Below are 14,468 nucleotides of genomic sequence, written 5' to 3'. Positions count from 1 at the left end.
AATGAATATCATAAGTTTTATGCTGAGTGGAAAAAAGGCAGACCCAAAAAGTAAAGTAATGCATTATTACATTTATATGAAATTCTAGCATAGACAAAACCAAATTGTGTTGATAGAAATCAAATCGTGGTTCCTTTGGGGATTCAGAGCTGACTGGAAAAGGGATGAAAGAGAACTTTCTAGAATGATGGAAATCTCCTCAGGTTTCACAGAGGTGGATTACGTGAGTGTATGCATTTATGAAAATTGACCAAATGGTATACTTAAGATCTGAGCATTTCACTGTGTGTAAAATATGCTTCAGTTTTTGAAAAATGGTATTTGGGGTCTTTATTAATAGGAGAATGTATCTAGAGTTGATAAAAGGGGCAGGTTGGGAATATGTATGTCACCTCTTCAGAGTAGTTCCTTAATAGTTTTGGAGACACGGTATTTAACCAAGTGCTATATTTAGCTTGGGCTTTTTTGTCGATGGTACAGTTGGAAGAACTATTTCTGAAATCTTGTCAGAGTGCAGGGAGCAGTGTTTGTAAAGAGGGAGAAGATAATCCTCGCAAACTGATGCTCCAGAACCTTACACGCCATGTCTTCTGATGATCATGCTCCAGTCAGTGGGTCTCAACTGGGAACTTTTCTTTTCCTCTCAGGGTGCATTTGGCAATGTCCAAAGATATCTTTGGTTGTCAGTTGGTGTGGGGAGGGCTGTTGTGCTACTGGCATATCATGGGTAGAAGCTATGGAGGCTGCTAAACCTTCTACACTGCACAGGATAGCCCCCACAACAAGGAGCTATCTCATCCAAAATGTCATTGATGCCAGCTTGGAGAAACCGTGTTTGACATTGTGCTTATTCCTGAAGCTGAATCAGTCTCAGCCAACCAGGTGCCGATTATATTCATGGTCCAAATCAATTGTGGAAATTTGGCATTTTCACAAATTGCACATTTCTTCCCTGTCAGAATTTAATATTAAAGACCTATAAGTATATGTAATCTTAAATTTTGAGGTAAACTTCCTTGTGTTCAGAGCGTTTCCAAAATCCAAAAGAATTAAATTCTTCAGATGTAAAGTTTTGTTCTTAACTTTATTTCATTAAATATTCAAACAAATGATCTTAGTTGATGTTCTTTAAAAAAACTGAATAAATAAAAAGGCTTTATCAATTCAGAGGAAATAAATGATAATAATTTATCTCCTTTTCTACCTCCACAGAATGACAGGGAGCGAATTTTTCTCTCGTTTCCCTGAACTCTATCCCTTTCTTCTCAAACAGTTGGAAACCGTGGCCAATACTGTGGACAGGTAAGAGAATAGGGTGGGCCAAAGTGGAATCAAGGATGTGAATTACTTTGAGATTTTTCCCTCCAGGCAGCAGTTTTTAATCAGCTCTTTCCTTGTAACATAGATGGATATTTAAAAAAAAAAACCCTGCTTCTTTATTACATCGCATTGCCGGATGCTCTGTAGCAGGTTTGTACCTGAAAAGTTATATAAAATCAAGTTTTTAGATTTTATTTTACATTTTTACAAATCCTGTTTTTAAAGTTTTTGATGTTTTATAGGAATTAGATTTTTAGAAGCATATTGTGATTTCTTCTAAGAATCATTTTCTTCCCCTTCCATTTGAGAGCCTGTGTGTTTACACATTGAGTTTGCTTTAACACACACCTGTCATTTTTTTTTTTTTAATCACTGGTCTATTGCAGCTGACTCACCTGGTCATGTATGATCAGAAATGATACGGTTCTACTTGAGTGAAGATGGCCGGCAGCCCTGGAAACACAAAATAAAGCTAATAAGAGGGCTTCCACTCTAATCAGGGCAGATTAAAAACAAAGTTAACTGTTGTCCTTTCCATCACAATCTGTGGCTGGTAGTGGAATTGTTCGTATGGACATCTTAGAGCATGGGCCATTTTATTCTTTCAGCAGTTTTTGTACTCGGCATGAATTTATACCAATTGTCTGTAATGAGAAAATAAAATCGCATCAATGAATTTTTACTTCTGTTCATGATACATTTCCTCACATTAGTAATTTGTGCAGACAGGCTTTTCTGGCCCTGGTAAGCGACTGTTCACGCTTTCTTAAGTACATTTGGATGTTGAAAGTTTCACATTTCATACTCTGGAACAGGCATCTCTCTACTGTCGGAACAGCTCAAATCAAAACAGAAAACTCTAATTATCAAATAATACACTTTGAGAAGAGAATCGTGTGCAAAAGCCCAGTCTGCGGCTTTGCCAGTAGTTCTTCCTTATTTGTACAGTAAGAAGATACGAAGTGAGTGGAGGCAAGAAATGCAAAAAAGGACAATTATCCCTGATCATAGAGTCTTACTTTATATATTGGGTTGGCCAAAAAGTTCCTTCAAGTTTTCCATAAGATGGTATGAAAAACCCAAACGTACTTTTTGGCCAACTCAATATGCAGTTATTTAATGAGAAAAATGTTTGAAGACAGTGCTCCGCCTCAAGTGTTAAACCTTTTATGTACAATACTTTTTTTTTTTCAGTGATACGGGAGAACTAAACCGACATCCCAGCATGTTTCTGTTACTTTTGGTGTTGGGGAGACTCTACCCTTCCCCCATGGATGGCACCTGTTCCGCTCTCAGCATGGCACCTTTTATTCCCTTCATTATGAGGTAGTGTATGCTGCATGCAAATAATGGGAGTGGCATGGGCTGTATGGGGCTATTTAATCCTGTTTCTATTTCAGAAATTATAGTTATTAGGTTTTTTTTTTAACATTGGGAGGGTCCTTGTGAAGGTGGGGGCCTGAAATTACTGCCGTTGCCTCCAACTGGCCTCCAGTTTTTTCAGATTACGGGTTTAGGAGCTCCTATCTACTGTTTAAGAAGTGTTCCTTGGGAGTCCTGCCTGCTAATGGGCATGTGGTGTTGATAGGAGATACCCCCTTTTGATAAATATAGCCTTATCCCTGTGTGGAGCCTGGTCAGCACAGGGCAGGCTCGGTTCTGGCATACACCCCTATCCCTGGACTTAAGGGGACAGCTGGCTCTTCACTCTGGAGTTGGAGGGTAGTTTCAAGGGGTAGCATCTAAATGGCAATGCTGTGTAGCATGTGTTTACTTCCCACTCATCTCTTCTTTAAAGCTTGGAGTGTCTGAGAAAAAGACATGCATAAAGAATATACATGGAATCAAATCATAATAGGCATTTCTACTTCTATAGCCTATTACCACGTCCTCTTTTCATTTGTTTTGAGGCACTTGCCAGCTGCTACTTTCCTTTTTTTTTTTTTTTTTTTTTACCATATGTACTCTCTTACTGCTAAATAAACATATATTCCATTGATAGAGTGTAAAAACATAAAGGTAAATGTTTCTTGATATATAGATAACATAAAAGCCCATTCAAAATTAATATGCAATGAGATGGAAACTATTATAGTTTACACTCAGTGTGATGACATTTGCCAGCTTCTGATCACCCTTTTTGTTTTGGATCAAAGGCCTCAATAAATAGGCCTCTGAAAAGTACTGTAATTTGCTTATGAGATATTTCTGTCATCTTAGTTACCTTTTTACCTTTTTGCTTCCCTCTTGACAAAACAGCATCTTCATTTTTATATATCTGCCAAAAAATTGAAATAGATTTAGAGCAGAAGGATAAAATATAACCAACTCAAGAGAGTGTACTTGTTATTTATGTGGTGTTCTGGGTTCCACTTCCTGGTTTCACAGAGCTGACTGATGCACTTTAATGTGAGAAACCATTAAACACGAGATTCTGGTGTGTGATTGCTGTAGCCATTTGTTTGCACCAAGCCCTGGCTGTGGCTGTGTTATCTTTGATCACAGAGATGACTCACTCAGATTGGTTTTTGTTTCCTGATACACAGAGTTACCAGCCTCCCATATCCAGCATTTGGTGATTCATTTGAGGAATTTGGGTCATAAATTTTACTTTCAGGAGCATTTAAAAATTGTACTTTCACATATAACTGGAAAGAGCTAAAAAATATTTCAGAAAGTTGATGGTGGGGGGAGGCCCATATATAGAATGACAGTGTACATTAAAAACAAAGATAGGCTTTAGAACTTCATCATCCTGTGTTGAAAACATTTAGTTTGTGGAAGCTTATCATCAGTCAGTCTGACATGTGTTACATCCTAGAAACCAGAAGTTACTACTTTGAAAGTATCCTTCCTGTTATTTATTAGTTTACGTATAAACAGAATGCTTATGCTACTACACCTATATTTAGAGGACTTTGAAATATAAACATATCACTTGAGGTGGGGGTCTCATAAATTGTGATTAAGTAGGCCTGGGGTGGGACCTGAGTTTCTGCATTTCCCACAAACTTCCAGGCAATATTGATGCTGCTGGCCTGCCAATCACACTTTGAGTAGCAAGATTCAGTTTGAGAACTTAAACAAGATCAGAACCACACAGAGAGAGATGATTTTAATAAACTGTACAGTAGTAGGGTCATACTTGGAACTTGGTTAGACTATTCAGGAGGTTTATTAGAAGTAGCTTTTGATCCAGGAATGCAGAGAACAGCAGTAAGTATTCTGAGCAGAGAAGTCAGTAAGGAGTAGACCAACCTTTGCTGAGCCTCCACTGTTGGCCAGGCACCGAACTGGGCATTTTTCACATAGAGACCCTGAGAGAAAGTGTTATACCCGTCTTTACCTGTTGAGGAAACTGAGGTTCAGAGAGCAAGGCAGTTATAGAGTTGGAAGATGAAACCCAGACTACAGGGCTTGTCAAGAGTGAAGGGTATTCTCTTTCAATTACAGCAAAACATCCAGCTCCCTTTTGTATGTAGTATAGAGTTGTAGCTACACTGAGTAGGTCCAAGGGCCCTGAAATTTATGCAACTAGGAGCCGTTCGGAGCCTACATCCAGTCAGTAAATCTCAGTGCAGGCTGAAGTCACAGTGTGGAAGTTGTGCCCCGCTAGCAGTGCGATCTGTTTCTGACCTCACTCTTCCAGGGGTGGCGGTGGCTTGCTTGGGGGCAACCTTTCTCTTAGACTCGAATCTGTGGGATCATTGCTTGGGATAATGGGTCCATATATGGCCCAGGATAAAAGATAGTGAGAAGATCCCAATTTTAAAGTTAGAAAACCCAGTTTGCAGTTTCATCAACCTACTGCCGGGACAACCTTGTCTTACTCTAAAATGTTCACATCCCATTGGGGAGGTGAACTATAAACAGTTTTTTAAAAAATAGTGAATTTGGTAAAACTGAACACGTTTGATTTATTGATAAATTACTTCTGAGAAAATTATTCATGAAGAAAGTGAAAGATTGATCAGAAAACCTGCCAGTCCAGGTGGTATTTGTGGTTCTAATCATGGTAGAGATTGGGCTGCGTTGACTTAGGATAAGCCAAATAGGTGGCTGTATGCACGAAATGGATGGGCAGTGTTTTATTTTTGATGCATTGCTAATGTTAATTGACGTTCTTGGAAGAGATCTTATCAGGCTCTCAGATACTCTGAGTTAAGCTGAAGAGAAATTTTTCAGCTAGTGGAAATATTACAAAGGTTGCTCTAACTGTGCTAAAATGAATCAGCTGTATAATGAGAAGATTAAAAGTTCGAATGACAACTTTTTATTTCCCTTCGAATTCACATTTACTTACCTGCCATTTCCTTCCTCTCTATGAGGTGTTTGTATTACTTGTATCTTTGTCCCTCATTCCACATTTGGGAATCTAAGCTTATGTCTCTGTTAACTTAAATCTTAGGAATTTCTGGTTTGGCTCTTCCGCAGTTATGCGCGTGTGCAGCTACGAGTTGTTGCATCATCTTGGATCAGAAATGATCATGTTAATTCCAGTGTCTTGTTTACAAGGTTTTCTTTAAAAAAAAGAATCCAGTATATTTTATGTCCCCAATGGTGTGCTGGATCCAGATCTTTTCCATGCAAAGATGATAACTTCAACTTAAGGCCATTCACCCTTTAGTTCAGAATCCACAAAGCAGAGTGACTCCTGCTTTAAAAGGGATCCCAACTAGCTCCCTGAATACAGTTCGTTTGAGCCAACTTGTCTGGGGCTTTCTAGAGACCAAAATATCTCTGGATATATATCTTGGAATTTCACAAGCAAGTTTCGAGTTTGAATCAATGAGCAGTAGGAAACCAAGTATGCCCCAAACCTAGATGATAGAGCATGGGGTCCTGAGTAGAACCAAGGCCCTGGACTCAAGAGACTTGGTTCTTACTAAGCACTGCCACTATTCACTAGCTGTGACTCTTGAACAAGGCTCTGTACCCTCCTTGGACCAGTGTGGCACCTGTGTGTGTGAGGTAGAAAGTGCCTTCTGTTGCAGAGAACTGAGGTCTCAGCATCAGACTCATTGCACTAATCTCCAGTGGGAGAAATACCCCCATTGCCTTCTATTTGCTCTGGGATGCTTTTAAAAGGATCTCCCACCCTCCCCTTTTTGACTTATTTTCATGGCAAATGACTTTCAGTATATTCTTCCCCAACTTGTTTCAATCATTTTTCACTTAAGGTAAATTTTCAGTGAAATCTGCTTTTCTTTTTCTGAAAAATTTTGAGGTACAAATAACCATACAATCTTAATTAAACACGTGGCAGTGGAAATCACCCATAGCAACCTATGCAGTGGAAATTTTTTTAGTTGCGATATTAAAACATCTAGTCAACAACCAAAACAAAAATGGAAAAATATGCATTTTATGTATTTTAAAAATATTTCATGGAACCTTTTTTCACTGTACCAGTCTTAGAAAGGAGGGGTTAGGAGTACAAAAACTAAGATGTAGGCCTCTTAAGCCAGTGATATTGGGAAATAACAGTGACTCTTGTTTTCTTTTCCTTGAAAGTTGCATAATGCAAGGATTATCACTTTACTCCTTACCCATGTTATGAAGTTGAAAGATCTTATTTGCCATAGTACAGAGTTGGGGTTTTTACAGTAGACCATAGGTGGCTTCCACCTTTATTTGTGATTATAATACTAGGAACTTTCCTCTGAGGCTGTACATTTCTATCTGTTATGTCTTCCCAGAATCCTTGTAGATAAGTAGAAGGCAGGTTTTGCTTTATAGAGAGAGAAATGAGACAGAAGGCTGCTGAGACACTGCTGGGAAAGAATACATACCCACTTCCCTTTTTCTCTACCCTGGCTCCTAATCCTCTCTCCCCCTGAACAGCTCTACCATTAATTTAAACCTCTTCTCTTGTTATTCATCATTATTGTATTTTATTATAATGTATATGCTCAATGCTTATTCCCTCCAAATAAATTGTAATCTCTTTCCATGGAGAAGCAGCTGTGGATTTTGTGGGTTTGTTTTTCCTTTTTGGTACCTTTTTCTGCCTAGCCCCAGTTTGATGTCTCAGAGACGGAATTATTAACCCCAAAATGAAACTTTGATACAAGACATTTTGTGTCTTAGCAGATCTGTGTATCTATGAAGTACTTACAGGACTCCTAGTCCTACAATATTGGAGCCACATTTTATATCCCACTGGTTACTGGTTATGTGGAAAGGAGGCTCAGCCCGTTTTGGGGTTTGTCCTTACCCTTGGGGAATCTTGTGTTCTAATGGGAGCTCTGACATTTGCTTTTGTCTTGACTTCCCCTCTCTGACCCTCGGTTTCCTTTTCTGTCAACTTAAGGACACTGTGCTGTGTGCCCATTCCCTTCAGTCATGTCTGACTCTTGGTGACACTGTGGGCTGTAGCCTGCCAGGCTCCTCTGTGCACGGGATTCTCCAGGCAAGAATAGTGGAGTGGGGTGGCACGCCCTCCTCCGTGGGATCTTCCCAACCCAGGGATCAAACCGGTCCTGGTCTCCCTTTGCCTTGTAAGCCTATGACCTGAGCTCTGCCTGGACTCTGAACTCCTCCTCCATGACTGCTGTCCAGTCAAGAGATCTGGAGGCCCACCTTGCAGCTACCCTGCTGTAGGCTTTAGAGTGAAATGAGAGGAGCCTGGATTGGCAAGAGGAGAGGGAGGTTGAAGAATTGTACATAAGCCAAAACGTGCAGGAGAAAGCCTCCCGGATTAACGTGGGGTGAATAGGGGGCCCCTAAGTGCGTCAGGCTGTCAGTCTGTATAATGGGGACAACGCTGACTGTAAAATAGCAGATAAAAGCCCCTTAGTTTGCTTGTTAAGAAAAGTTCTGGAGAGAGGAAGGGGTCGATAGTATAGTGGTGATAGAAAGATGACAGATTTTTTTTCTTTAACTCCTGCTTTAATTTTGTCTCTACCAGTAAACTGGAAGGAAGGCCCTGAAGCCAGATGTAGGTGAGGTAACAGAAAAAGAATACTGTCTCTTCTGGATAAAGGCAAACCCATGGACCCAGATAACTTATAGCTTTGGGTACAGGTTAGCCTAGAACCAAGTTAATAATCCAGGGGGTGTGTGGAATGAGAATGTTATCCTCCAAGCTTGCAGAAAGATTTCAGAAGAGAGAGAAAGGCATATTTTTATCAGTGACCAAACACTTGTGTTGATATTGGTTGTTTCAGACTGGATCATCTGATGTACGACTTGCAAGTACTTCATACTTTATTTGCTGAGAGCTAGTAAGGATTCCCAAAGAATTAGTCATGCCTGAGTCACCTCATTGTTTTGATGGGATTATGAGTCTGATAGATGAGGACAGTGCTGCTTTATTCAGCATTTGAATTACTTAGAATGAAGACAGACTAGACTGTGTGCTTATTAGGTTTTCATACAACAAATATCATTGGTGATGGACTCACATTTAAAACAGTCTTTTAGCATAGGAGTGACAAACAAATTCAGGCTCGTAGCCATTGCCTTTATGAAGCATGGAAGGGAGGGGATGAAATTAAGGAAGTTACACTAGAAGTTTGTTTTGTTTGTGATGTGTTCTTAAGCCGGGTTTTGGGCAACTGGTTGTCATGCTATTCTCTAGGCACGGTTTTTTATTGGATGTATCTGGTGTCAAAATCATAGTTGAAATATCTGATTTCACAGTAGCCTTGGAAAACTGGTTTGATGGGCTGAGACTATTAAGATAACATTTAATAGAGATCCGTTTCAGGTTCTGATTTTTTTTTTAAGTCAAAATTACACATATATAGAATGAGAACTCTTGGCTTCATAGCAGCTTTTATGAAAAAATCTTGGGGATTGGGTTTTCCTAGTGAGCCCTGAGGAAGCATATAACACAGTTGCTACTTCTAGGTAGTGACGGCTATAGTCCCCCTGAACTCTTCTGGTTAGGCTAAACCCACATCATTCTGCTATAATGTTACTGTGCTCTGGGCTTCCCATTTTGGGAGGGTCACTGATAAACTAATATTTATCCAGAGGAGGGTGACCAAGATGAGAAGGAAGCCAAAACATCTGGAAATAGTTAGACTGGAGAAGACTAGTTAGAGGCAACATGGTAATGGCCTTTGTGTAGCTGAGAGGCCACCATGTGGCAGAAGGCACATAATTTCTGATTTGTGCTGACAATGGGAAAGTAGGAGACGGATTTCAGACTTTAATAGAAGGAAGAATTTTGTGAAAGTTTGCATTCTGCGTCAAGAGAACCAGCAGATTTCCATAAGACTGAGCTGGTCATTGAAAGTCCTCAAGGAAAACTGATCACATGTTGTGTATATTTTAAAGGATTTCTGCAATGCATCCGAGGTTGGGGTGGATGACCAGCAAGGCATCTTTTTGAGGTGTCTTATTTATTTCAGAACAGCTGAACAACCCAGCCGTAGATTCTAAATGTGCAGTGAAATAATAAACCTGCCTTTAAACCTGCAACACATTTTTTATTTGTACATTTTTTATCCATGGGTTCTTCCATCAACCAGTTGGGGTGTCATTCTTGGCATGGCCCATGGGTCATGGTGGTCTCCTGAATAGTGCCCTCCAGCAGTTAATCCAATTAATTTAGCTTCTAAGTCACTTCTATAACTTTGTTCTGGATAGTTCTGAAAACATTTTTTTTGGCCTATGGGATGTTATGTCTGAAAAGGATTCCTTATTAATTTAATTATCTTTTTTGTGTATGTGGTTGTATATTTTTCTCCATTCCAGATGCTGACCTAAGCCACATTTGTTTTCTGACAAGTACAAGGAACATCTGAGTCTTTAAGAAAAGTCAGAGATACTTTTCTGAAGAGTGATTAAAATAGATAACTCTTTATTGTTCAAATTTCATGAATAATCTTCTTCAGATTGAGATGGCTGTAAAGAGAGTAAGGAAGTTACAGATCCCAGCCCATTACTAGTAAAAATATTGAAAGTAAGGGCTTTCAGGTTCTGTTACTATAGCATTTCCTCCTGCTGGCCAGCCTAGAGGTTCGGCACTCCACCCCTCCCTTCAGTTGAGTTCAGTTCATTTGCTCAGTCGTGCCCAACTCTTTGCGACCCCATGAATTGCAACACGCCAGGCCTCCCTGTCCATCACCAACTCCCGGAGTTCACTCAAACTCATGTCCATCGAGTCAGTGATGCCATCCAGCCATCTCATCCTCTGTCGTCCCCTTCTCCTCCTGCCCCCAATCCCTCCCAGCATCAGGGTCTTTTCCAATGAGTCAACTCTTCGCATCAGGTGGCCAAAGTATTGGAGTCTCAGCTTCAGCATCAGTCCTTCCATGAACACCCAGGACTGATCTCCTTTAGGATGGACTGGTTGGATCTCCTTGCAGTCCAAGGGACTCTCAAGAGTCTTCTCCAACACCACAGTTCAAAAGCATCAATTCTTTGGCACTCAGCCTTCTTCACAGTCCAACTCTCACATCCATACATGACTACTGGAAAAACCATAGCCTTGACTAGATGGACCTTTGTTGGCAAAGTAATGTCTCTGCTTTTTAATATGCCATCTAGGTTGTTCATAACTTTCCTTCCACGGGGTAAGCATCTTTTAATTTCATGGCTGCAGTCACCATCTGCAGTGATTTTGGAGCCCCAAAAAACAAAGTGTGACACTGTTTCCACTGTTTCCCCATCTATTTCCCATGAAGTGATGGGACCAGATATCATCATGATCTTAGTTTTCTGAATGCTGAGCTTTAAGTCAACTTTTTCACTCTCCTCTTTCACTTTCATCAAGAGGCTTTTTCGTTGCTCTTCACTTTCTGCCGTAAGGGTGGTGTCATCTGCATATCTGAGGTTATTGATATTTCTCGCGGCAATCTTGATTCCAGCTTGTGCTTCTTCCTGCCCAGCATTTCTCATGATGTACTCTGCACAGAAGTTAAATAAGCAGGGTGACAATATACAGCCTTGATGTACTCCTTTCCCAATTTGGAACCAGTCTGTTGTTCCATGTCCAGTTCTAACTGTTGCTTCCTGACCTGCATATAGATTTCTCAAGAGGCAGGTCAGGTGGTCTGGTATTCTCATCTCTTTCAGAATTTTCCACAGTTTATTGTGATCCACACAGTCAAAGGCTTTGACATAGTCAATGAAGCAGAAATGGATGTTTTTTTTGAACTCTGTTGCTTTTTCGATGATCGATCGGATGTTGGCAATTTGAACTCTGGTTCCTCTGCCTTTTCTAAAACCAGCTTGAACATCTGGAAGTTCATGGTTCACGTATTGCTGAAGCCTGGCTTGGAGAATTTTGAGCGTTACTTTACTAGCATGTGAGATGAGTGCAATTGTGCGGTAGTTTGAGCATTCTTTTGCATTGCCTTTCTTTGGGATTGGAGTGAAAACTGACCTTTTCCAGTCCTGTGGCCACTGCTGAGTTTTCCAAATTTGCTGGCATATTAAGTGAGCACTTTCACAGCATCATCTTTCAGGATTTGAAATAGCCCAGCTGGAATTCCATCACCTTCACTAGCTTTGTTCATAGTGATGCTTCCTAAGGCCCACTTGACTTCACATTCCAGGATGTCTGGCTCTAGGTGAGTGATCGCACCATCGTGATTATCTGGGTTGTGAAGATCTTTTTTGTACAGTTCTTCTGTGTACTCTTACTGCTAAATTCCATGAACCTTAGAGGATGGGATTAAAGGTTAGGAGTTTTCCCTGTACCATCCTGATCTGTTAACAATGGTCTGGTGAAAAAAGGCACCTGCCATCCCATTAATGTGTAGAAACCCTGGTTCTGGTTTCAGTGATGTGACTCCAGGCCTGGCTTTGAGCAGGACTGTCGAGGGGCAGGTGTCTGTCCACTCGGGGCTTTCTTGAGGGCTCGTGCTCCCCTTTGCCTGTAAGCCAAACTTGTGCCCACTCTCTCCTTTCACACAGACGTGTAAGTGACCCCAGTCGTTACCTTCCTTGAGGCTGTATGTTGTATTACACAGACATACGTTTTGAATTAAAGCAGTGAATCTAGGTAATGGAATGTGGAGCCTTATATAAGGGAGGACCTAAAAGCAGAGTTGGAAGGTGGTTTCCTGTTGCTGGTGAAATCCCAGTTTGGGCAGCTATCTACGTGGTCTCCTTTTGACCGTGGCCCTGCCTAGCTAGTGCTTGATTTGGAGGGCTTTTGGTGTGTTGGTTTTTTTTTTTTTTGCCCATGGCCTTCAGAATTTACAGATTCCACCCAGGGGTAGCTGAGGTTCAGTGTGTGTAATGAAATCATATTTTCTGTATTGTGCGGCCCTTTTGCAGAGAGTTCTGGCATAAAAAGATACTCTGTCATCTGTCACCGATTTTTATCACTCAGTTCCTAGAGAGGGGCCTGGCCAACTTCTCTCTCTGGTGCCAGATCTCTTTAAGACCATTTTTTAAATATGTTTTTGAGCAAAAGGAATGAGGAGTTCACCTCTTGTGGAATGCATTGACAAAGCAAGCTAGAAAAACAAAACTTGTAAGGACCAGCTTTTCTGCAGCATTATCTGTTACTTCAACAGGCCAGTTCAGGTCATGTTAGAACAAGTGATTTGATCTGCAAACAGCCTCATTCTTAGGTGAAATTTCTGACAATGATGATAATCCATGGCCTATTGATGCCATTCACTCTCAAACTTAGAACCCAATCAGTTAATAGATTAACCAGGTAGTTGTTAAACATCCATTGTATACCTAGCTAGCATGAGGTCCTGGGTAAGATGCGAGGAAGAGGAAAAAGGTCTTCATTCTTCAAGAACTTAAGATCTAGCTAGTGAGATAAAACCCATGCTTGTGAACCTGACCTGCCATACTGCGTGTGTGTGTGTGTGTGTGTGTGTGTGAGCACATGCATGCGTGCATGCTCAGTCATCTCTGACTCTTTGTGACCCCATGGACTGTCGCCCACTAGGCACCTCTGTCCATGGAATTCTCCAGGCAAGAATACTGAAGTGGGCAGCCATTCCCCTCTCCAGGGGATCTTCCTGATCCAGGAACCCCTGTCCCCTGAGTCTCCTGCATTGGCAGGCAGATTCTTTACCACTGGGCCAGCTGGGAAGCCTATGAAACACTTAACTATGTGGCAGGTACACTGAGGATTGAGGGCCTATAAGCAAGAGGGGAGCATCAGTGGGTTGGAGCAATTCAGGAGGCTTTCCCTAGTAGCACAACAAGAAAAGAACACAGGAATTCAGTGTGCCATCGGAGGGACTTTTAGAAATCTCCCAGGCAGATTAGTAGCTCTTACGAGAGGAGAAGAAAGTCATGCTGTCCATTCTGTAGACAGTGAGATCCAACAAGGGGAAGAGACAGAGTTTTATGATTCATAACTTGGAATTTATCATAACGAGCTTCGCTTTGCTTGAATCATGGGTGACCCAGGAAATTCACAAAATAAATGGTTTGCTACTTAACAGGAGAAACCATCCACTGTGAATCTTTGGCAACTTTAATTATGAACAGTATTTTCTCTAGGTGTTCCATTTCCAGGTCTCCTGGGAATAATGAATAGTAATGGGTAAATTAATAAAAATATAGTAATATTTAAATTGTAAAACATTTTAATCACGTTTTCCCTTAAGGAGCCTTTATTTCCTGAGTCTTGATTATTGTCTCAAAAATTATAGCCAAGGTGCTCAGCAGGCATTTTTAATGCTGAATTGAAGATTTGAGAGGATCAAGCCCCAAATGCCAACTAATTGGAAGTCATCTTCTCCTATATGGTAGGGAACATTTTAGGATCAAAACTGTATGTTTTTCTCCTTAGGCAGAAAAGTCCGAATTAGGGAATAGAGGATGAAGGTAAAGAGGAATTACAGTAGGCTCAAAATGAGCACAAGGAGAATGAACGATATGCCGTGTTTTGATTATCTTTCTCTGATTGGAGCAGTGTTTTCCCCTCCCTCTCCTCTGGACCTTGACCCTTACCAGTCTATTTATAATTTTCCTGTTTTAATCAAGTTGCAGTAGTCACATCAGCTGCACCAGATACATTCTCCCTCACATCCCTTGACTTTCCCCTTGTGTCTTCTTTTCCTCACTCACCTTGAGCATTCAGAGTCCCGACTTCTCGTCTTGACCCTCCTCCACACAGCAACAAGGGCTCGCTTCTTCACCATTTATTCTTGTCTTTCACTTTCTTTCATAAGTGCTCTTCATCTCCTGGCTGTCCAGCCATTGCATGTATTTGC

General features: G+C 40.9%; 1 protein-coding gene across 1 annotated transcript in view; it reads left to right on the top strand.

Annotated features, from left to right (window-relative positions):
* Positions 1-14,468, top strand: part of THADA (THADA armadillo repeat containing) — a 324,132-nt gene that overhangs the window by 133,994 nt on the left and 175,670 nt on the right. Inside the window, exons 26-27 of the mRNA XM_052647551.1 lie at positions 1,213-1,302; positions 2,515-2,646. Coding sequence (XP_052503511.1) covers positions 1,213-1,302; positions 2,515-2,646 — 222 coding nt within the window. The remainder of the gene's footprint in view (positions 1-1,212; positions 1,303-2,514; positions 2,647-14,468) is intronic.

The sequence above is a fragment of the Budorcas taxicolor genome, chromosome 11 (genome assembly GCF_023091745.1).
Source record: "Budorcas taxicolor isolate Tak-1 chromosome 11, Takin1.1, whole genome shotgun sequence".
Taxonomy (NCBI): domain Eukaryota; kingdom Metazoa; phylum Chordata; class Mammalia; order Artiodactyla; family Bovidae; genus Budorcas; species Budorcas taxicolor.
This window is presented reverse-complemented; position numbering and strand designations above follow the sequence as displayed.